The sequence below is a fragment of the Eurypyga helias genome, unplaced genomic scaffold (genome assembly GCF_000690775.1).
Source record: "Eurypyga helias isolate BGI_N326 unplaced genomic scaffold, ASM69077v1 scaffold42028, whole genome shotgun sequence".
NCBI classification, from domain to species: domain Eukaryota; kingdom Metazoa; phylum Chordata; class Aves; order Eurypygiformes; family Eurypygidae; genus Eurypyga; species Eurypyga helias.
The window spans coordinates 7242-30578 of record NW_010265990.1 but is presented as its reverse complement, the minus strand read 5'-3'; the positions used below and the strand labels follow the sequence as shown (position 1 = coordinate 30578).

Sequence of the window (23337 nt, the reverse complement as noted above, 5' to 3'; positions counted from 1 at the left end):
AGTCCCACAGGCTGCCATGGGAGGTATTGCTCTGACTAACGCAGTTTTGGGGAGGGGGAGAAGGTCAGCACTTGGAGTATAAGCCTTCATGGCTAAAGGCTGTGGGAACGCTTGGATGTAAGAACTGTGGCTGAGACTGATTAAAGTTTTACTTGAAACTGTTAAAGAATTGCCTTTATTTTGATGCAAAGAGAATATATTTTAGCATATTTATTTAGTGCTAAACTAGCTTGGCATTTTCTGTAGAGAAGTAGTCCGTATTCTGTCCTCAGAGGAATTTACTTGGATATTTTTCAGTAGGAAATTTGTTAGACTGCTAAGAATTTCATTGTACTTAACAGAGACAAGCCCTTTCATCCTGGATAGCAGAAGACAGTCCATGCAGGGACCTTTTTTACACAGGATTAAAACAAAGATCTATTTTAACAGTCCAGGTCCCCTGGCTTTCTTGTTTCATTCTGAATTCTCCAGAGAAAGAGGCATAGAGCATGTGAAATGGAGAGGGTTTGGATTTAGGCCTGTTTTGTGTATTTACCAGCGGGCTGCAAGGCAAAGGCGTTCCTTTTCGCAGCTTTTGTCCTGTCTCTTCTTGGATCTGTATAGTAAGTAGTCCGAAATTCAGTGTCACAGCCTCCACTTTCCTACAAAGAAAGGATGGAAAGGGCAATATAAGGAGAACAGCTTCAGTGTGTGGCTGTTGAAAGTGAAAGGAGAAGCCAGGCTTAAAAGTAAAAGCATAATTTGTGCTTGTAGGCATACGGGAGATTTCAAAACTTCATATTGGTCATGTCTCACCCCATACTGGATTCTTGCCCTCTTTATCTTTGTACTTTACATGTAGGATCATACTCAGAGATCTTAAAGCACATAGTTTACATAAAGCCTGGTCATATTTTTGATATATGCAATTTAAAAATATGTAGAAGCAGGGAAAGCTGCTGCAGAGTGCCGCACTTGTGGCAGAGTGGAACCAGGTCTTCTGGTTCTGAATCTTTTCTTTAGCCACAAGAATTTCCTTCCACCACGCATTTCTGCAATGTTTATGAACCTGCAGTAGCTGAACAGCTTTCTTGATTCCATATAAGCTTTTACTGTTAACTCCTTAGGTTCAGACTGTGTGTTAGTATTGAAGATGTCCACTGTGGGTTTTTCGTAAGGCTAGTTCCTTGACAGCACTCCAGAGCACTGCAGATGTCACAGTAGTGCTGGAAATGCTGCAGGATCGATGGGCTTGAAGGTACATGAGTGGGAAGTTGGGATTGCTAATTCTCCTTTAGACATAAAAGGTTAAAAATTTAACATAAATGCATTACTGGGTGGGGGAAAAAAATCATTATTGGCTGTAGTAGTTTAAATCTGGACTTGGAGGCTTGTTACCTTACGGACGGTAACATGAGCAAAATAGTTTCTTTTGGCTTGATGTCACTTGAGGAGATGAACTGCAATGCTTTATTTGGATGCTTTGAAACCTGGTGTGATCTACAAATACACCTTGCAACGTGGCATCCCCATCGCATACGCCCAAGAAGCACCGATAGTCACCTGCTTTGCCAGTCAGTTGCAGCTGATGTGGAATTCAGGACAGGCTTCAAAAGCTATTTTAGTTATCAGTGCGTATCTCCAGTAGCGTGAAGGAGACATTAAAGTGTTTGTTGTGTACTGTGCGTCCTGGTGAGAGAGAGGTCAGGACTACTACGTGCAGTTCTCAGTTAACTCCTCAGAGCTGGGTCCTTCTGCATGTTGCAGCACACACAAATTGCGCTCCATAAGCAAGGACGCAACTGCAATTACAGAAGTTTTGTAAGGAGTTGAGTGTTTCTCTGTGGGGAAAAATGCTTTGGGGTTTGTTAAGTTTTATTTGTGAATACTTCAAAGGATACAGCCTCCAACAAGCGTGACTTCTGTTCTTTACGGCTGCGTAGAAAAGTTGAAATACGAAGGGCTGTTGATGTGTGTTAGAAACTGTCATTTTATAACATTTACTCTTTGAAAAAGTGAGTGAAGCAGGAAATGTGTTGCATCTCACAATAGGGAAAATTCTCTTTCCAACTACAGAGTAGAGGAGAGCTTAATGTTTCTCTTAAGGATATTATGATCTCACTCAGTAACCTAGTCTGGGAAGTTGCAGTGATACATCTGCTGGCATTTCTGTGGCAAATTAAAGAAGGAGTTGTCATGTACTCCGCAAAGGAATGTGGGCAGGCAGCTCATGGGCCAATTCCTTTACATATAAGGTAATCTCTTAACTCTCTCTCAGAGGAAAGTGCTATAGCAGCCTTGCTATCTAGTCAGGCTTGGATGGTGTTCATTTACATTTCCCTGGCTTTGAACTGGCAGGATTTCAAAAGCTAAATAGCAGTCTTACTAGCAGAAGTGTTCACCGGTAACACTGTTTGCACTTGCAACTGGATTTTTTTAGTATGGCTTTAGTATAAAGCAATTGCTTTCTAGTAAGTATTACAGTCCATAAAAATCTAAGAGCCTGGAATAATTTAATACATCAACAGTGTAAACCCCCAAGTTATTTAAAATATATTTTTAGAGAAATGTGAGGTTTTAGACTGTTTCTTAAAAGGGAGCGAGGTAGGTAGGCTGTCTTTTGGTTGTGTTATCGGCAGTCAGAACTTTGGAAACTGCTGTCCACCTTCAACCAGATTTGAACGAAAGCGTCTCAAATGTAAGAGTAAGTTCCCACAGGTTTGCTGAGAACTGGCATTCAGTAGAGAGGAGAGACCCAAATGAAGGTGTTGTCAGAGGGTCAGGTGAGCAGATTTGTGTGTTCTCTGTGGCAGCACCTGGCAAATGGGGATAACACGTGTGTGTGCTCCAGCCAGCCGGCATGTGTTGAGCTCCAGATCAGCCACAGCGTGTCATATCTGTTATTCAGAGGATATGTCATAAGACATAATGGGGGGGGAAGTTGGTGTTATTGTGGTGGGGAGAGGAAGGGGACACAAAGTACAAATCTGTAGCAAATTAGACTTTGTAAGTTCTGTGGTGTACAGAGCAAATGTGAGGATTTTTTAATTTTTTTGAAACGTAATAAAGCCTCAACCAGAAGACAGTTCTTTATGTGCCTTTATAAAGTATTTTACTCAAAATACTTCTTGTAAAGCTTTGGATAAATTGTTTTCCCCTTTGATGGCCAGAATGTAAATTGCATGTTGTATGAATAGCACATTAATGAAATTGCAGCTACACATTTGGCAGCTGTGGAGAATTTGTGCGTTGAAGAAGAGAGAGAGGTGGAGGAAACACTGTTAAATCCTGTACCTTTGGTTTGCTTTATTGACAAGACTGTACCCCCAAACCAGAAAATATTGTTACATCATCCTAGAGTAGTTTTAGATTGGATATCGGGAAAAAATTCTTCCCGGAGGGTGTAGTGAGGCACTGGAACAGGTTGCCCAGAGAAGCTGTGGATGCCTCATCCCTGGAAGTGTTCAAGGCCAGGCTGGATGAGGCTTTGAGCAACCTGGTCTAGTGGAAGGTGTACCTGCCCATGGCAGGGGGGGTTGGAACTAGGAGGGTTTTAAAGTCTCTTCCAACACAAACCATTCTGTGGTTCTGTAATTATTCCTCTGTAGTGTGAAGTATTGTAGGCACGTGTTTCTTGCAGCCACAGGAGGATACTGTCACTGTTAAGGTCGACAGGAAGAGTAGAGCAGCATGTTGACTGCAGGGTATTACTTCCTAAACATGTTGTCCATGGATCAGCAGAAGTTGACCATTGCTGGTTAGGAGGATGAGATTCTTACGGAGTTACCTGCCGCTGATCTGCTTGATCTGTGCGCTGCTCCAGCCTGCCAGTGCTTCAGTGTGATAATTGGCGAGAGCACAGTAAGTGGCAGTACCTGTCAAGGCCTTTCAGTTGTGTTTAAAATGGATAGGATCCCAGGAATAATGAGTTTTCAGCTCCATGTCTGTCAGTCAGTCAGTCGCTGTGGTGACACAGGCCCACGCTGGGTGGCACAGCCGCTCACAAGCCAGTAGATGGTGCCAAGGGATGATTTATGGGAACACCACAAGACCTTCAGATGGGAAGCCCCATGGCTGGGTAACTGAAGCTCAGCAGGCACAAACAGGTGCCAGCTAGATTCCGTGCCCTCCTGGCAGGCACATCCTGCTCTTGTGTTTCTGAAAGTAGTGAGTGAGGCTTGAGGAACACAGGAGGATGGATGTGATGACCACCCCTGTAGGCAAAATGTGTTCCAAAGCAAATGGTTCCTTCAAGCTTTCCATGTTTTTTAGCCCATAAGGCTCTGCAATAAATTGAAAGGTTCAAATTGCTGTTGCTATGGTTTCTTGGTTTGGATTTTCATACTTTTGGAGTAAAGTTGATCGCTTAAAGTATGCAGGAAGGATGCGTACGAACGAACGTGTGCAGTTTTCCGCAATTCAAAATCTTTCCTAGCAGAAAAAGACAAAGAAATGCAGTTACGTTGCACTCTGAATGATGTTGAATAATTTGTACTGCATTGGGTGGGAGAAGGTCTGCCTGACAGCTAGTTTCTTTAGCCTGTTGGCTGATCAGTATTTTAAACCTGACCACTGTGTGCTGTGGGCCTTAGTCTGCAGATTTAACACCGACAGCTCAGTTTTTTGCTTTGGTTGTGTTTCATGCTGCAGACAGGATATCACAGAGATGTTTGAAAGCTTTTTACACACTGTACAGTTTTCAGCTCGGACATTTCAACGTTACAGGGCAATTAAATGCAGCAATTGAGACTGTTGTAGCTGGTTTGATTAAGATACTTGAAACTGAAGTTGGTGTGCTTACAGGTGTGGATAGCTATACATTTGTGGGCTTACAGATACGACAGGATAGTTTACTCCTGTAACTACTTTTATGCTAATATAATATATATAAATAATCAGCACTGGAAACTGTTCTGGTTTTGTGGTACCAGTTTCAAACTGGAATAGGTAACACAATGAAATCACTGTGTTCCTAGGCCTTTGTTTTGCAAATAGGCAGGGGATAGGTATGCTGTAACCTTATTTATTGGATAACAAACTTTTATAGATTTTAACACAAATTATTCAGTACCAGGTGAAATCCTGACCACCTTGGGAAAGGACTCCTCATGAGCTCAGCACTGTGTTATAAGTCCCATTATAGAGGAATTGTGTGCCTGCTGAATTGTCATCTTCCTGTAGCTCCTGGGATGTATGAATGAATGTGTGTGTTTGTTTTAGAGGAAGAAAGCCCTCATGTTGCCTTAGGAAGGTCACACAGATGTAACTAACACAAACTTGCTCCTTTGTTCCAGCAGTGTGATGTAACTATCAGTTGACAAAGGTATTTGTTACCAGATAGTATTCTTTTAAAGTTGAGTTAGAATATATGTGGCATAGTGTTAATTAGAATAAAATTAGGTATTTTAGGATGTATGTTTGCAATAACACATACTAGTTACGCATACAGACTGAGCAATCAAGCCTTTTGTAGTCTCTATCTTACAGATGAGAAGTAGGTTTTCTGATAGTGTAGCCTAAGGGGCAAATAATTAAAGTTAAAATGTCTGTAGCACTGCTACCTAAGGTTAAACATTGGTAACATTTAGGTATATCCAAGTAAAAATAACATGAAAATAAGTATCAAATGCATGTTATCTGGCAGTTACTTATTATATTGCCATAGTATATTACTTTTCTTCTTCTGTGATTTTGTTCAGTTTTGGATTTCAATGATCCCTTCAGTACTGAAGTTAAGCCAAGAATCCTGCTCATGGGATTGAGAAGAAGTGGGAAGTCTTCCATTCAGAAAGTTGTCTTTCACAAAATGTCGCCGAATGAGACTCTATTCTTGGAGAGCACAAACAAGATCTGCAGAGAGGATGTTTCCAACAGCTCTTTTGTCAACTTTCAGATATGGGATTTTCCTGGGCAGATTGACTTCTTTGACCCTACATTTGACTATGAGATGATTTTCAGAGGCACTGGAGCACTGATATTTGTTATTGATTCTCAGGTAAAAAAAGGGGATTTAAGCTACCTTTTTCTTTTCTTCCTTCAGCAGTAGACAAACAGATTGGAAAGCATAGATTGTTTTCAGAGCAAATAAATAACTTACATCACAAACACACATTGAAAGAAAGTCATTGAAGAGCTGCTTGGTTATTTTTAATCTCTCTCTGCAGTATGTTCAGAAGTTAACTAATTTTCTTTAACATCTCAAGGTTCTTGCTCAGATTTCTAATTGCCAACAGCATGAGATTGGTGCACACATTGGATGTAGGCTCAGGCTTCTGCTTACAAGAAATATAAACATTAAACTCTTGTTGAACTGTAGCATTATCTGAAAGTAAGTATCATAAGATGTTATATGTATTTTAAAGACATTTCCTACAGTTGCAGCTTTTCTTCTTCCTTCATTAGGATGATTATATGGAAGCATTAGCTCGGCTGCATCTTACTGTGACCAGAGCCTATAAAGTGAACCCAGATATCAACTTTGAAATCTTTATCCATAAAGTGGATGGTTTGTCTGATGATCACAAGATTGAAACACAAAGAGATATTCACCAGAGGGCAAATGATGACCTTGCAGATGCTGGATTGGAGAAGATTCACCTCAGGTGAGAATAGCTGCTGTGCAGAATATCCTACAGAGGAGAGCAGCTTATCTGATAAGTTACCATTTTCTGTTCTCTTGAAGTAGCAGGCAACAAGCTTGTGATATATGAAGGAAAAGGATAATCAGAGGCATTGCATTTGACCTGAGCCAAACAAAGTATCTTATTTCTGATTGCTGTCCTGGAAGAAAAGGTGGAGAGGAGATGTGCTTAAAACCAGATGACAGATACTCAGAATCCTACCAGTTTTTGCTGCAGCTGCTGTCCTGAAATAAGTTGCTTGGACAGTGGCAGCAACCAGTAGATCTCCAGCCAGTAGTAGAGTGTATATGTCACCTACATCACTTTTGCTGTCTTTGAAACCTCTGCCTCACAGTCCCTCCCAAACCGTAGTCCTCACTGCTGCAGCCTGCCTGGAGCCACTTGGGAAGACAGGTGCTGTATCTTTGCCTTAGGTCTGCTGATAAAGCAGATGAGTGTAGCAAGTAGTGAAAAGTAGTGGACTTACACTGGCTGGGAACTGGGGGACATCAAATTGTCATGTTGATGTCATGTCTTTCGTAACACTTAAAGCCATGTACGAGTATATTAAAAAGGGAGACCTTCTTTGGGAACATGCCAGCTCTTTAGACCTCTTAACAACCTGACTGCATCACTGCATTGATAAATGGGTTCCCAGTTTACAGAAAGTAGATCACAGCAGACATACTCAGTAATATTCCTTTCCTGCATTCTGAAAAATATTTTTGTAAGAATGCCAAAGTGGGAGTTGCCCCATGAAGTTCTACAACGAGGTCTAGTTTGCAGTGTCTAGGGCTTTTTGTATAGAGTTGAAGTCCTATGCTTCAGTCATAATTTGACTTTTGATCACAAGGGGTAATTGCATAAGTGTAGGCACTTGCTGTTTGACAATATTTCATTTCACTCATATGATGAAAGGTACATCATGTTCACAGTATGTGGCTAAAAGGAAAATGTGGTGACGTTTTTTTCCAGCTTTTATCTGACAAGCATATATGATCATTCTATATTTGAAGCGTTTAGCAAAGTGGTACAGAAACTGATTCCACAGCTCCCAACACTGGAAAACCTGCTTAACATCTTTATTTCAGTAAGTACTTGTTACATACTTCGTCTGTAGATGCGGCTGTGTCCAACATGCATGTTCAGATGTTCTGTTTACTGCCTTCTGAGAGATGATGAGCAGCGTGAGCTCAGAGAAATTACCAGAACTTAATTGAAATGCACCCACATGTATTGCTTGGCCTCATCTCCCTATCCCATAAACAGTGTTCCTAAGCTGCTGAGACACTCAACAGTATTTCCTGAATCGCATAACGTGGGTTAGCAGCTATGACTTTTCTGCTCGTATGTTAAGCTGAATGTTGCAAAGGTCTGTACTGCATGTGTTTGTTTCAGCAGTACTTAAAATTGTGTAAACGAATTCTTAAAGGGATGTCATCTAGTCTGACCTTTTCTGTAGAGCTGTCTGTAGTGCTTCCTAGAATTAATTCTACTTTGTGTCAAAGTTTAACTCACTTAAGAAAATATTCTCGTGTCTTAAAGGTTTTAGAGGTAGAGTCCATCACAACTTTCCCAGCTTCCATAGTTACTCCCAAAGCCAATTAGAGAGCTTTGTGTATCCCGTTGTCACTGTGGAGGTAATGGCTTGCTCCACTCTTCCTGTATGTGTCGTCCCTTCCTTTCCTTTGTCCTGGTTCTGACACTCGCCTGTGTCCTCACGCAGTCACTGTGGCACAGACTAATGCAGTTTGATTTAGTTAAAAGCAGAGCAGTCCAACGTGCTCTTGTTTTGGCAGAGGTAACAGGTGGGAACATGTGACTGTGAGCAAAGGGGACAATACAGTGAATAAGCTGTGAAAAGGGGGAACACACCATGTTGGTGGTCAGTAAGTCAACGCAGCTCCTGAAGCTGCACCCATTCTCACAGTATTCTAATTTTGCACCTTGTATCTAGCATTAATTTGCCCAGCTTCAATTTCTGAGCAAGGTATTTTGTTGTGCTTTTTTGTTATTTTGAAGTAATGAAATTATTTCATATCATTCAACAGCTTGTAAGATAAAATTAGACTTCACAGTTTCTCAGCGTAGGGTGTGAAAATGGAGAGAGAGGAAAAGTTGGATGTGTTGCTGAAAGGGAGAGCTAGGATTAGAGGAAGGTCTTTCCAAAACTTAACCGCTTACTATTAGGCAGCAAATGATACGATTTAATAATGAATGGTTTGTTACAAAGATCTGTTTCCACCAAAATGGCTGGACCATATACCAGTTACCATCCAGTCTCAGGCTCCGCTTAGGACAGAAAGCTAATGGAGGAGTGATGACAGCGGATCTGGAGCAGTTGGATATCTGACATGGTACACAGGCTTAAAGAGAAGGCTGGCTGAATGCTAGTCCTCCTTGTGCCAGTCACCCCAGTCACTCATGGTGTGAGTCAGATCTCTGTATGGGCTCTCCTCACTGTTAGAGTTGGTGACGAATTTCTGCCAAACCACCAGATGCATCGAGCACAAGCTGCTTCCTGAATGACTGATGGCAGCTGCTTGGGCGTCTGGAACACCCAGAAGGCAGCTCCAATAATACCTAGAATATCAGATGTAATTTGTAAGGAAGAACAAGTCTTTCAAATTAATGGGAAATCCAGAAAAGAGATAGAGGTATGCTATTTCCCCTATTCAGCAGGGAAGGCGCTTCAGACTCTTTCTTATCTCCGAATAGAGGAAAATCCAGTTTATTAATGACCTAGAACAAGGTGTAGCTGCATCACTACATCCTCAGCATGCTTGCCGTCTGGTTTTACGAGTCTCTTCTATCTCTAGGCAAGAGCCTTAAAATGACTCTTTATTTGCAAGCACAGGAAGACTAAACACCATTCTCCCTGCACAGAATCAGTTAGCGGGTGCCTCTTTGCTTTAGCAACTCAGTGACAACAAATGTCGACGTGGATTCTGGTTGTGCCTTACCTCAGGGTGCCAGTGTGCTGGATATCGAAGTGTGGGTGTATTCGTGTTCCACTTCGGGGTTTTTGCAGCAATATTCACGAGGATTTGCTTTCATTTATGCCATGAAGACTTCCAAACCGAAAAGCTGATGATTACAAAAATAGATCTGTGATCACTCTTTTAAGTTCACAGCAGGTTTTTGCCTAACTTTATAGTGCCACAGTGTGTTAGCTTGTACATTTGAGGAACGTGTCAGCGTGATAATACCGCTTCTATGTTCTTTAATGTAAGGCCTTGTAAAGCATAAAATAACAGTTGGTTTGGCATTGAAAACCCATGTAAACCTTACCTGACTAACACTGTCAGCTTCATATAGAAGGCTGTCTGGTTTTTAATTACTGTGGCCTCACCTAGCAATCAAGTTGTGTGACACAGGAATGTAGATTTTCATTTTGAGGGTTTTTTTGAGGGATGTTAAAAAGTATGAGTTAAAAACAAACAAATGAAATATCATGGTAAAAATAAAATTACGTACACTTTTGTTTAATTATTTAAATTGCATAATCTGTAAATTCAAATGTAGTATTTAAATTAATTCACTAAATCTGCTGTTTGCCGCAAAGCCTGTTTAAATAACTGTCCAAAATTCATTCCTAACTCGAAGTGACAGGTGATATCCTGTAAGTTCTTTTAAAAAATTATGTTTTTAGGGCCAAGTTCTGGGTTATTTTTCATACTTTCAAGAAGGAAAAAGATAGGCCCATTTACCTAACCTAGGAATTGGAGCAAGACGACCAGTTTTACTGAACCCGTTCCGTTTAAAGCATTGAAACTGCCTTCTACTTTATGAAACCCAGTATAGTTGAGAAACATGGTTTGAATTTCAACTACCTCATAGTTTCTACCTACCCAAAATAAAATCTTATACATTGATTGCAGAAGACTTTGCACAGTGACTCTCTTGGTTCAGATTAGCCATGAAATACTCGACATGGATTCATAGAGCTTCTCGTGCACATTGCATTTTCTTTCCAGGCTGCAGGGTTGTGTCAGAGGTGACTATTGCTTATTCTGGCCCTGCTCTCATTGACATCAGTGGCAGCATTTCATTCAGTTGCGTAAGGCAGCTGCTTTGTTTCTCTGATAAGGAAGCCTCCTGCTCTGGTAACAGAAACAGCTGATTTCTTATTGTCATTTTCCCTGGCTGAGTGTTAATGATGTAATGTCTCTTTGAATAGTATTCTGAACAGTATTTTTTATCCACTGTTTCCTTTTTTTTTTTAAATGACTTGCAATTATTGTTTGTACTGGTTTCTTTTTTTTCCTTGAGCAATTTTGTCACAAACATTCTGGCAAAACCTTCCTTCCCCCTCCAGCCCCCTCCCCAGTTAAAGTTGTACTAAAAACCCTGGCAAATGAAATCTGTGAAGTCATGTGGGTGCAGTTTAGTGGTTACTGCTCCTGGCATGCCATCTCATCCTTTTGCTGAGGTTTCTGTCACCGTACAAAGTTTGACAGAAGCAAATATATGCCAGTTTCTTGGCAGGTCTTACCACGATGTATTAGCTTCAACTGAAAACGAGCATGGTTTAAGTTAAGACCCCAAGCTTTGCCCTTACCACAGGCATAACTGTTGGCATGGCAAACATCTCAAGATGAAAATCTGTTAAACTGTCACTGCAAGTACAGGCAGGCTGCAGCAGCCGGAGTTCTGAGATGGAAAAATCACTAAATGTTATTATATTGTCACTGGCCTCTAAATAATTTAAGGTACATCTTACCTATGCAGCTGAAATTATCACTGTGTCTCTGTTTATATAATACAAAATTTTATAATCAACTCTCATGAATGACACTACAGGGCTCAAAAGTGCCAACTTCTGTCTAAAATGACTTGTATTTTCAAATAGGTGTTTTGGCACTGAATTACGGCTCTATACTTATATTTATGGGTGAATCTTGTGATTCATCGTATTTGACAGCATCTGTTGTAGTATGTGAGGAGCTGTCAGAATTATTATTTAAAAATTTACTTTATAGAACTATAACATGTGGCCAGAATAGCCAGAATAAATATGCATATTGTGGTGTTCTTAGTGATCAAAGAACGTAGACTCTCAGAGCCATGTAGGCTAAAAGGGACGTTTGGAGGTCAGCTCCTGCTGCAGAGTCAGGCCAGATAGAGCAGGTCACAGAATCATAGAATGGTTTGGGCTGGAAGGGACCTTAAAGACTATCTAGTTCCAACCCCCCTGCCATGGGCAGGGACACCTTCCACTAGACCAGGTTGCTCAAAGCCTCATCCAGCCTGGCCTTGAACGCTTCTAGGGATGAGGCATCCACAGCTTCTCTGGCCAACCTGTTCCAGTGCCTCACCAGTCGCTCGTGGCTGGGTCCTGTCCAGCATCGTGTGTCTCCAGGGATAGAAACTCTGCAGCCTCTCAGGTCAGCACATTCCCAGGGCTTCGCCGCTGTTGTGATAATTTTTTTTTTCTTGTACCAAGTCAGAATTCCGGTTTGTGCCTTTTGCCTCTTGTCCTTCAACACTGTAGCTTTGGGAAGAGTTTGGCTCTATCTCTGCTCACCCTTACATTAGGTATCTGTAGGTGGCAACGAGACTTTTCTTCAAGCTTAAGAAACCCAGTTCTCTGAGACTCTTTGTACGTCATGTGCTTCAGCCCTTGTACCTAAGAGACCCACACTGTATACTGCATTTTGAATATTTATTTCAGTAAGGAATTACTGAAATGTGCCACTCAGAGTCTTTTCCATCATGAAAGGCAAGAAATTCACCTCTATACTCTGTTACTATTGACGGGTGTTTCCACCCTTAGTTCCATGTGCGATGGTGGCAGAATTAAGCCTCTTTTAAGAAGAAAATGCCCCAAATATTGCTAGCATACCTAGGGTTGAAATTTTTCTACCTGTTTCAGGAAATTTGGAAAGTGGGAGGGTCACTTTACTACCTTAACTCTGTGTTTAACAGTTGACTTAAGAAAGAAGATGAAAAAAGTTCTGTAAGTACAAAGGAAGCTAAAGCTGTTAAAACTTGTTAGGGGTTTTCAGTGTGGTTTTTTGGTAGTTACAAAACTGCTGTGGCGGCAGTCCCAAACCATATTAAAAAGGGAGAAAAGTCGTTTTGATGGGAGAAAGTTGCTTCTCTTCCTTGTATAGGTGGATTCTGAAGCGTATTGTATAGCTTGAGCTTTAGCGATACTGGGAAAATGTCATTTCTGTTCATGCTGGGACAGCTGCCCAGGTACAGTCCCTTGATGCCAGCCAGCAAAGCTACTGTTTTCAGTTAAACAGTACGCATTTTTTTCCTTTTTTCCAGGAAGCAGAGGCTTATGGCAGTTTACTTATCTACACAAAGAGTATGAGCTAGCATTCCTGGCTAGCCTCTGAGAGCTGCGAATACGATACATCTCCAGTATGGAGGGAGTCTTAATCAGCTTGGCAGCACGACAGGAACATAGCTGTCATCACATTAACAAGCCTTAGCATTATAAACATGGCTTTAACCACCAGTGCTACGTGAAAACTGAAAGAGCACCATCAAAATACTGGTCTTGATCTCCTGTGATCCTAAAAGATGTTCTAAGGAACCAGATAGTAAAACACCTACAGATCTCGATGGGAAGATTTCTCAGTTTTCTTGAGAAATCAGTTCCTGAACATTACTGCTGGTTTTGTCCATCAACTTTTTCTTTTCCTTGTTTCTACCTTATTTACATGTCCAGCAAGAATAACTTTAAATTACAGCTCGTTTTTTAGGTCCATTGTTGAACCCAAAAGCTTGATTGTGTAAGACCCCCCCCCCCCGCCGCTGCATTTTCCACTGAAAGTAAATGTAATACCTTCAGATGTTTCCCAGAGAGGGGAAGTTTGGGAGTGTAAGTTGGTGTTGTGGCAGCTCAGAGAGAAAAACTGTTGGAAGGTCTGTAAGCATCACGGTTTGCTACAAATATGACAGTGCTGTATGTACAGTTCTTTCAAAATGAGCCTGACTGCAGTTTAACTTCCACTTCTTCAGCTTTCTGTATAACAGACAAATAGGGGAACAAAAAAGCTTGGTATCAGTTTGAAGACATGGCTTCCATTTTATTTTTCTTTCATTTTTTTCTTAAATAGAATTCTGGGATTGAAAAAGCATTTTTATTTGATGTAGTCAGTAAGATCTATATTGCAACGGACAGTACTCCAGTGGATATGCAAACTTACGAGCTCTGCTGTGATATGATAGATGTTGTGATTGACATTTCTTGTATATATGGGTAAGTAAATTGTTCATGTTCTTCCTAAAATTGTGTACCTAGAATCTGAGTGACCTAAAACTTAGAATGATGTGGGTATAAACAATGATGAGAATGTGTAATTTGTCCAGACAGGGGAGAAGGAGGAAATAGCAGGCCTCTGAGGTACAGATCCCCTGCCAGCAAGAAGCGTGTTCCCTGCCCAGCCTTTTGTGAACACCTTCCTCTTTCTATGCTAATAATTTTATGTGGAGGAAAGACTGGGAAGGAACCAACCTAAAATAAAAGGAAACATTAACTTTTACTTTCTGTTCCCCAGGAATGAATTCAACTGAAAGATGCCTCCTATGTAAAAAAAACAAAAGTGGGGACATGTTTAGTTTTGTTTAATAGCTAGTGGCCTCTACTAGGCAGGCCTGAGAGACCTGCTTCACTCTTGCTTCAGTTCTCTGTTCATCCTCTTTTCTCTACATGACCTTTGTGGGATTATTTTTTCGGCTTGCCCTCCTTACACCTTAGCAGCTGGAAATCTCCTGGGGTAGCATGTACATCTCCTTGCAAGTTATGTTTTAAATGGCTTGGTCGTGGGCCAGATGTGAAGCCAGCTGTTCCTGGGAAAGGCAGGGGCACATGAAGAATTGGTGCACTAAGATGCATAGACGTGGAGGCGCAACCGCAGCACGGTTGGAGCGTGGTAGCCTTGTATTCTTACCCACTGACAGACTTCTTGCGCTCCTGGAGAAGGTACGAGGGCGAATCCTAGTGCAGAGGCGCACTAAGCTTTACAACTTCAAAAGAACAACGAATTGTAGAATACCTTTCTAAAATTTCTCATATTTGTGTATTCTAGTGTATGTTTCAGTTTGTGGAGTTGGTCACTTCAGTAACTGTACAAGAACTTGTGTTTTACAGAGGTATACCATAAAGGATGCTGATTCTGTGGCATTGGGTTTTTTTTTGTACAGAGAAAGATGCTGCTGTGAGGTTCAGAAGACCATGTGTTTAATTATTATCTGTACACCACCACCTGGGGGGCTGTCTGTTAACTAAATGACATTCTGCCACTGTCTTGTGTAACCATTTAGTATTTATGACCACAAACCTGCCTGCCATGTTTTTAGCTAAAACTATAGACATGGTATTCCAATTAATTTCTCGTTGCCTGTTCCTGGAGCATCTATAGAACTTGCCACCTTAATATATTACTGATACTAATTATTCTGGGAGGTTGGTGATAACTCCCTGTTTTAACAAGATCTGTGTGTGCATTCAGTAATGAGGGTAAAATTACGAGGTATGAAATGAATGCCGTGATCATCATGACACATCATCTGTAAAGGTGAAATTTCTTTTCATGAAAGGACGTTGGAAAATCCAATATCTCATGAGGAAAGTCTCATGATGGCTTAAACTGTCAGTCAGCTGCCACTGCTCAAGCAAGGTTACTATATTTGAAATTACCAGTACAGACTTTCTGGTTCACATGTTTTAGACAGTCATAATATAGTGCATTGATTAAAAGAAAACAGACAACCTGGTGGTAAATGGTTGGCAACTACTAGAGATAAAAATAAGGCTCCAGTTCAGGTACTTGGCAATCAATCTGATTTCTAGCCCCAGATCTAAGATGTGGTGTGTGAGTGGATAAATGATTTAATCTCTATGTCGTCTTACTTTATGTAGTGTGTGGTTTGAAGAAGAGCTTCCCTGAAAGGTTAAAATGAAAATTTCATGAAGTTTAAGATTATCTGGTGAAAGAATTAATGTGGGAGTACTTTTGTTAGCTCACCTGGTGGCTTATCTTACTTGTTTGTTTGAATATTGCCCTTTAGGCTTAAAGATGATGGCACTGGAACTCCTTATGACAAAGAATCAATGGCAATCATAAAACTGAACAATACAACTGTCCTTTATTTAAAAGAGGTGACAAAATTCCTTGCTCTTGTTTGTTTTGTCAGAGAAGAAAGCTTTGAGAGAAAAGGTATTTTTCTTTTTTTTTTCTAGTATTGCATTCCTTTTCCCTTAGCAAGTTAATGAATAACTGTGCTTGTCATTAGCTGATAACAGTCTCTAGCTGTATCACAAATATTAAAGGTAAGTGCAGCTTGATAGAGCTCACATAACATGTTTAAAGGCATGAGGTGTTTGTGCTGGCATTGAGATAAGGTGAGATCAGAAATGTGTTTGACAGCTTTCTGATACGAAAGCGTATGAAAGTTTACATAAAGTACAGTCAATCTTCCATCTGCAACAGTAGCATGTGTCAGTCATCTTGGCTGACGTTGATTTGTACCTGTTGGCACCAGCATGCGCTTTTGGAACAGCTTGCGTGCCGTAACCGAGGGAAAAGTATTGAAATTGGCTGAGAGAAAGAAATATGTTCTTGCTTGTCTCATCTCTGAAAGTCGGCTCTTGAAAAGCTGCATATTTAGGAACGAGATGGCTTTCCTATTTTGCAGGTAAAGGATATAAAATATTTTGGTTGTCTCTTTGGCCCTGGTGGAGGGCAGTGCTGACAGCCGAGTTCGTGATGGCTGTGCTGGCTGGCATGGTGTTCAGTGAGTTACTGGCCTTAGTGAAATGCTCTGAGAGCCGCTGGAAGAGCAAGCCGTCATCTGGGCTTGTGACACGAGTTGGTGTGTTTGCAAATGCAGCACTCGCACCGCTTCTGCTGGGCTGCCTGACAGGCTGTCGAGCTTCTATGTGACAGAACTTGAACGGGCTGAATTTCTCGAAGACCCATTACCGCTTTTATTATCTGTGAGTGTTAGATGTGGCCGCTTTCTTTTTTAGCCGCAAGCATGAGAAGGGTTACTTTGACATAACCTCCTAAGATAACTTTTGCTGAAAAAATGCCACATGGACACCTCGTTAGGGTTTGTCCACAACCGTGTCAGGTTGTTGTGTCTATGTGGTTCGGGACACTTTGTGCTGTAGCCTGTACTCTTCAGCAGCACAGTTCTGGTATTACAGTGCAGATTAGCTTTTGCTGCCTGGTGACTTCCACATAATACCTTGTCTGAACTCTAGGGAGAGGGAAAATAATTCCTGGGAAAGAAATCAAAGTGTAACACAGTGGATTTAAACCACTTAAAATATGTATCGGTCCCTGTTAGGGAAATCGAAGCAGAAAACACCGCAGCATTTTGAGTTAAGAAAGCTTACGGCATTCACCTTGAATGATGTCATAAGTTCAATACCCAAATTCTAAAACTGTGTTGCAGTATTGCACAATTGTAGCACCCAGTAAGTATTCCCATTGACTACCAATATGGCTTTACAGCTTTTCTGTGGGATCACATTCAGCCCACTCACATGGTAATATTATCTGCCTGTTACATATGTACATAATCTAACAGCGTGTCTACTGTTTTATTTTTCAATTACATAGAATCATAGAATCACAGGATGGTTTGGGTTGGAAGGGACCTTAAAGACCATCCAGTTCCAACCCCCCTGCCATGGGCAGGGACACCTTCCACTAGACCAGGTTGCTCAAAGCCTCATCCAGCCTGGCCTTGAACACTTCCAGGGATGGGGCATCCACAACATTTCTGGGCAACCTGTTCCAGTGCCTCACCACCCTCTCCGGGAAGAACTTCTTACAATTTCTTACAAATTCATTACAGTTGAGGATGAGATATAGCTGGCTGGTATTGGGTAATATTTCTGCCAAGTATCCATTTCAAAGCTTATGCATTGTTAAAAGAAAATACATTGATTACTAGAAGTTGCTTATTTTTATCACAGTTACTCTGTAAAGCAAATTTGCAAAATGACACCATAGTTTATGAAAGATTTTTTTTTCCTGTAGTACACTGAGCATTTCTCCAAAGCTTCTTATTAAGTTCAGGCTTCGTTATCTGCCAACGAACTTCTATTTGTTTTCTCTTAAGACTCGTAAGTATATTTAATATTGGACATAATATGAAACTCTAATGACCACTGAATTATTTGTATTTATCAAATGTGCGTTTGCTTAGCCCAGAAAAAAAAACACCTGGAAAATTCACTGATTATGACCTCTGGAGAGACAGTGTTATATTTTACTAAATGTAGAATATAAGCAATTTTTTCATTACCTAATTTGTAGAAATGTCTTTATTAATACAGAAAACATTTCTGTCTCTGTAGGATTAATAGACTACAATTTCCATTGTTTTCGAAAAGCCATACAAGAAGTATTTGAAGTAAGAATGAAAGTAGTAAGATCTCGAAAACATCAAAGCCACATGCAAAAAAACAAAAGACCCACTCCCAACGGGACACCAAGAATGCCACTGTAACTGCGGTTTTCTGGCACTGTGGCAAGCAGAGTTTTCATGAAGTTGATGTGACTTCTGCATCTCGTTGCACTGAGTGAAGAGGAAAACAAACAGGACTGATGTATTCTATGAATTTCCCCTGAATGTTCAGAAAGCACTGTTTAAATATTTTTATCCTATCAGTTTTTTTCATATAGTGAGCACTTTGATCAAAATGTTGTATATATAAGCATTGAGGTGAACACTTGTAAGAATTTTCTTAATATATGCTCTAAACCTTTTTCATGCCATATTAAGAAAAAACAGCTGTGACAGAAATACTGGGTACATAATTTGCACTTTTTCATGTTTTCCTTGTGGAGTTGGACTTTGATAAACTTAGTTTTTATGGTGACTTTGATGCATGGTGTCAGGTAAAATGTATGCTGTAGTTTATTTACCTGCTACAATCAAATTGGTTAGTAAACAAATTAGACAACTTGGTACAATGCCTTTTAAAATTTGTGACAGCTAATACCTAACATTCATACAGATCTAATTTCGTATATTTTTCAATTTGTAAACTGAAGAATAATTTTGAAGTATTACAGCAATAAGCACCTTACCAGGGGTCATAACTGGTAGGTGAATACTAGCTTTTATAAAACAGGTTTTTGGCCAAATTTCTGGAGTTCTCCATAACACTGGGCATGCCCTCCGTTGGGTCTGGTTTTATTATTTACCTCAGCATTATACCACTAAAATACCTTTCTATAAAGATAATTGTTTTGTAAAAAGGCTCTGTGTTGCACTAGTATTTTTATAAGGCTTCAGAGGAGAGTGTTGGATCTGAAAGGTCGAATTTACATTGCAAAGTTTGTATTGAGAGCCTGCACATCTACAGCTGGCACAGTGAAGAAGCTCTGTGTATTTCCACCCTGACGTTCTGATGTACTGATAGTGCTTACATCCTTAGGACTTCCTGAGTTCTGATTCCCTCTAATAGGGGTTCATCTGTTACTGAAATCAAGAAGAGGCCATTAAAATGTGGACTGGACAATCCACCTGCTGTAGTAATCAGCATACATCACTATGTTTTATTTTAATATGGAACATGGGCTGACTTGCCACCCATCAGCCAGCACAGCAGAGCACTCTCAAACCTAAAAAGAAGTAAAAAATTAACTTTCTGAGTTCTGTATTCACTGTTTTTGTTTAATTAATGAGACATAGAGCAACTTGCTTTTTTTCTCAGTCCTACCACAAACCAGTTGCATGTGCAGTCCAGCTGTGTTGTCAGCAGCTTTTGGGACAGAGAAGAGCTTGACCTGAATGGGAGGCAGCTTGCCGCGCACCAGAAGCAGGCAAGGGAAGCTACACCTCTCTCATTCGTGACTAACCTGCCCCTACCTGCGACAGCTCTGGAGACAGAAGGCAACTTGCTTTTTTTCTCAGTCCTACCACAAACCAGTTGCATGTGCAGTCCAGCTGTGTTGTCAGCAGCTTTTGGGACAGAGAAGAGCTTGACCTGAATGGGAGGCAGCTTGCCGCGCACCAGAAGCAGGCAAGGGAAGCTACACCTCTCTCATTCGTGACTAACCTGCCCCTACCTGCGACAGCTCTGGAGACAGAAGGCAAGATGGAATTTTCTCTGGAGACAGAAGGCAAGATTGAATTTGCTCTGGAGACAGAAGGCAAGATGGAATTTGCAAGTTTTCTCTTGGCCACGGTAGGCATAACACTGCATGTCTGTCAGGGAGTTAAGAGCCCGCAGTGTTTGCTGGCTTCTGGTGAACAAGGATGGTTTTAACCTCACGCAGGAAGTAATAACTTCCCGAATAGTGCGGTATTTCCAAAATACCTTCTCTCTGGGTCTCTGTTTTTATAATATAGCATTGGATTTGCCTAGTTGAAATAGGGACCATTACTGAACTAACCATCTCTCTCTAAAACACTGGTTTAGAATAAACCCAAACCAATGTAGGATGCCACAGACACTTCAGAGTCAGGAGCTGAATAACTAGAACGTTGGTTCCAACAACTTCATGGAGCTGAGGAAATCTCTAATTCAGTAGGCAGCAGCCCAGAGCACTTAACAGATTCTCTGAAGCGTTAAAGTGCATCCTTGAGCACGCACTGGAACGTGGCTATTTAAAATGTTACAGTGCTGGAATGTCTGTCTAAAATTCTGTGACTACAGACCAACGGTGCGATAGGGTGGAAGTGTAATTGACAGGAGCAAACTCCTCCGGTAAAGCCTAATGCAGATGGAGCACTGGAGATCTTAGGTTTTGTGATGGAGCTTTTTTTTTTCCTCTCATTAAAACAAAAATTCTGGGGTTTCTTGCATGTGAAATTGCACTCCTGTGATACAGCTTTATACGAAAGAGAGGTCATTCTGTGAAAGTACTGCAGTGATTTTTAGAAGACATTTTAACCTATAAACTCCCTCCAATTTTATATGCATCATCAGATTAGGATGAATTAAAGAAAATAACCCTAAACAGGTCATCATATACAGTAGCAACTGTCTGCTTTGATAATGTATTTACTGTCCCTACCACTTGCAATAGTCGTGGCAGAATATTTTTTTCTTAAATTGAACACTGAAGTCTTTCCGTTTTCGTTATGTGCGTGACGTTTATTACATAGTGATTCTTGTTGCTGCAGCTTTATCTCTGTCCTGTTTGGTGGGGAAATCGCATCCCTAGCACCAAAATTTCTTATTCAGATTCTAAATATTTATCGATAGCCACATGCAAACTTAATCCATTACAGACAAACCACATCAACGTCACCCATTTCAGCTCTGGAAAATGAGGAAGAAGGTTGGTTGGGAAAATTCTTTCGGGCTTCCCTGATAGGGGTTGACATCCTCCTTGATTTCCCATTGTATTAATATTTGCACATCAGCTCATGCACGTATCTTCAAATGGCTCCATTTTAAAGAGATTCAGGCTGTTTGTTTTCTCCACGATATCTTCTGCATTGTCTTTCGCCTTTTGCTATGTCTGTATACATGTTTTATCATAGAATCACAGAATGGTTTGGGTTGGAAGGGACCTTAAAGACCATCTAGTTCCAACCCCCCTGCCATGGGCAGGGACACCTTGCACTAGACCAGGTTGCTCAAAGCCTCATCCAGCCTGGCCTTGAACACTTCCAGGGATGGGGCATCCACAGCTTCTCTGGGCAACCTGTTCCAGTGCCTCACCACCCTCTCCAGGAAGAATTTCTTCCTGATATCCAATCTAAACCTCCCCACTTTCAATTTAAACCCATTACCCCTTGTCCTGTCACTACAGGCCCTTGTAAAAAGTCCCCCCCAGCTTCCTTGTAGCCCCTTCAGGCACTGGAAGGGGCTATAAGGTCTCCCTGGAGCCTTCTCTTCTCCAGGCTGAACAAACCCAACTCTCTCAGCCTGTCCCCATAGCAGAGGTGCCCCAGCCCTCTGATCATTATGTTTTGTTGTAAACAGGTCAGAATCTTGGTTTCCTTAGTTCCTGCCAGGCTTCTCTTTGGCTTCAAGCATTATGAGCTACAGGCTAGGCCTTGAGCAAAAAGCTACTGAAAAAAATACAGAGTACAAAATTACCTGAATTTTATAAAATCCATTACGTGCTGCTAACATCCTTAAAAAGCTACAGCATACTTACGTAATTGTGGTAGGTATGCACGTCGTAAATACATGTTCATATTCATTACAGTTTATGCTGGCAGTCAGACTTTAAACATTTCTTAATAATCTCCAGAACATGCTTTAAAATAAAAGATTCATATAGATAAGTACATCCAGGGAAATAAAATACCTAATGCAGCAGTCTGTCATGATGTCTCTTGGGCTAAACCAATGTGTGATAAAGTAAAAGATTTTCAGGAGTCTCTCGGAGATACTCTACTAAATATTCTCCTTAAATCCAGGAGCTGCTGTGAGAAGGAAGGATTATTTATTTCAGAATTGCTGAGTACCAGAAGGTAAAGAAAAAACACACTGATGTCCTTTGTTTGTTCGTTTTTAATAATATTGATTACATTTTCCCCTGTTGCTCATGCACAATCTACATGAACTTTGGGGACTGGTCTGGTAACAACCAGAACCATGTGAGGAATGTAATGTTTCAAGTCCTTTTGCAAGGCAGCATACGGAGAGAACAGGAGTGTGCTTTCCGGGAAATCCAGTAGAGCCAAATCAAAAAGACTGAGCCAAATGAAAAGGTCCCCCGTGGCCCACGTCTCATCTAAACCCTGCGCTGGGAGGTGCAACCATACTCTGCTTTTCTGCGGTGCCCTTTTCCAAGGCTGAATCATCCTCTGGCGAGCCAAATGGTCTGATCCACAAATTGCTTCTCTTCCAATACTCCCTTCACAGCTGCTCGAACTTGGTTTGACTGCCAATGTGCCATGCATCATGCCATCGGGTCTCGCATTCCAAGTGCCGAATGTGAGCTCTGCAGCAGAGGCGAATGATCTGCTCGCTCGCCCCAGCCCTGTTCCCCTTGCTCAGCACCATTTCCAGTCCTGTTCCTTTAGCAATTTCATTTCACGTTTCAATTCCATGCTTTCTGTCTACACTACATCAGTCGTCATTCCAGGTTCTGCAGTTCTTCAAAAAGCCCGTTATGCAGAAACGAATATTGGCTTTAAATTTAGTGTTCTCTTGACAGATGATGAATGTGTTTCGTGCATTTCTCAGCGCACCCTCTGCCGTGAAAGCTTCCAGCTCTCATGAACCGAGCGCATCCTTAAAAGTCCCTCGGGGTGGGAGACGACTGTGCCCTTCTCTCCCCTCTTTGTATTGCTGCCACTAACAGTCCCCATAAAATCCAAGCCATAAATCTCTCATCTCAATAGTTACGACAACACCAGACTGCACAATTGTTTTCAGCTTTTGTTACTCCTCTTCCAGAGTAACAGAATTCCCCTGCAGCCTGCATCCCCTGCCAGTCTGCACCCCCCGAGAGTCACTTTGCGAGATAACCTTCCACCAGCTACAAAACATGTCTGCAACCAGATACATATGATTCAGAAGTGTAAAGTAATAATTTATGGATTAATACAGCTGGCTATGATTAGCAAGTTACTAGACTAAGCCCACCACCCCCTGCAAGACACCAGATGAATCTTCATTGGCCAGTGTCACCAAACTGCCATTTTATGACTCTGCTTTTCCCTTCCAGCATTTTGTACCTTTGCACAGCAGTGTTTTTTCTTTTGGGCTTTATCTCAACAACGCTACCTCCATCTCTGGTTCTGCCTTACCTTGCCTGGCTCTGCTGTTGTTGTGGTTTAGGCCCAGATG

General features: G+C 41.2%; 1 protein-coding gene across 1 annotated transcript; it reads left to right on the top strand.

Annotated features, from left to right (window-relative positions):
- The first annotated feature begins 5684 nt into the window (after positions 1–5684).
- On the top strand, positions 5685–18835 carry RRAGD (Ras-related GTP binding D). The gene is made up of 6 exons (XM_010156909.1): positions 5685–5974; positions 6382–6581; positions 7575–7689; positions 13673–13815; positions 15627–15775; positions 17929–18835. Exons 1-6 carry the CDS (start codon positions 5732–5734, stop codon positions 18078–18080), a joined length of 1002 nt encoding a protein of 333 aa, XP_010155211.1. The 5' UTR covers positions 5685–5731; the 3' UTR covers positions 18081–18835.
- The last annotated feature ends 4502 nt before the right edge of the window (positions 18836–23337 follow it).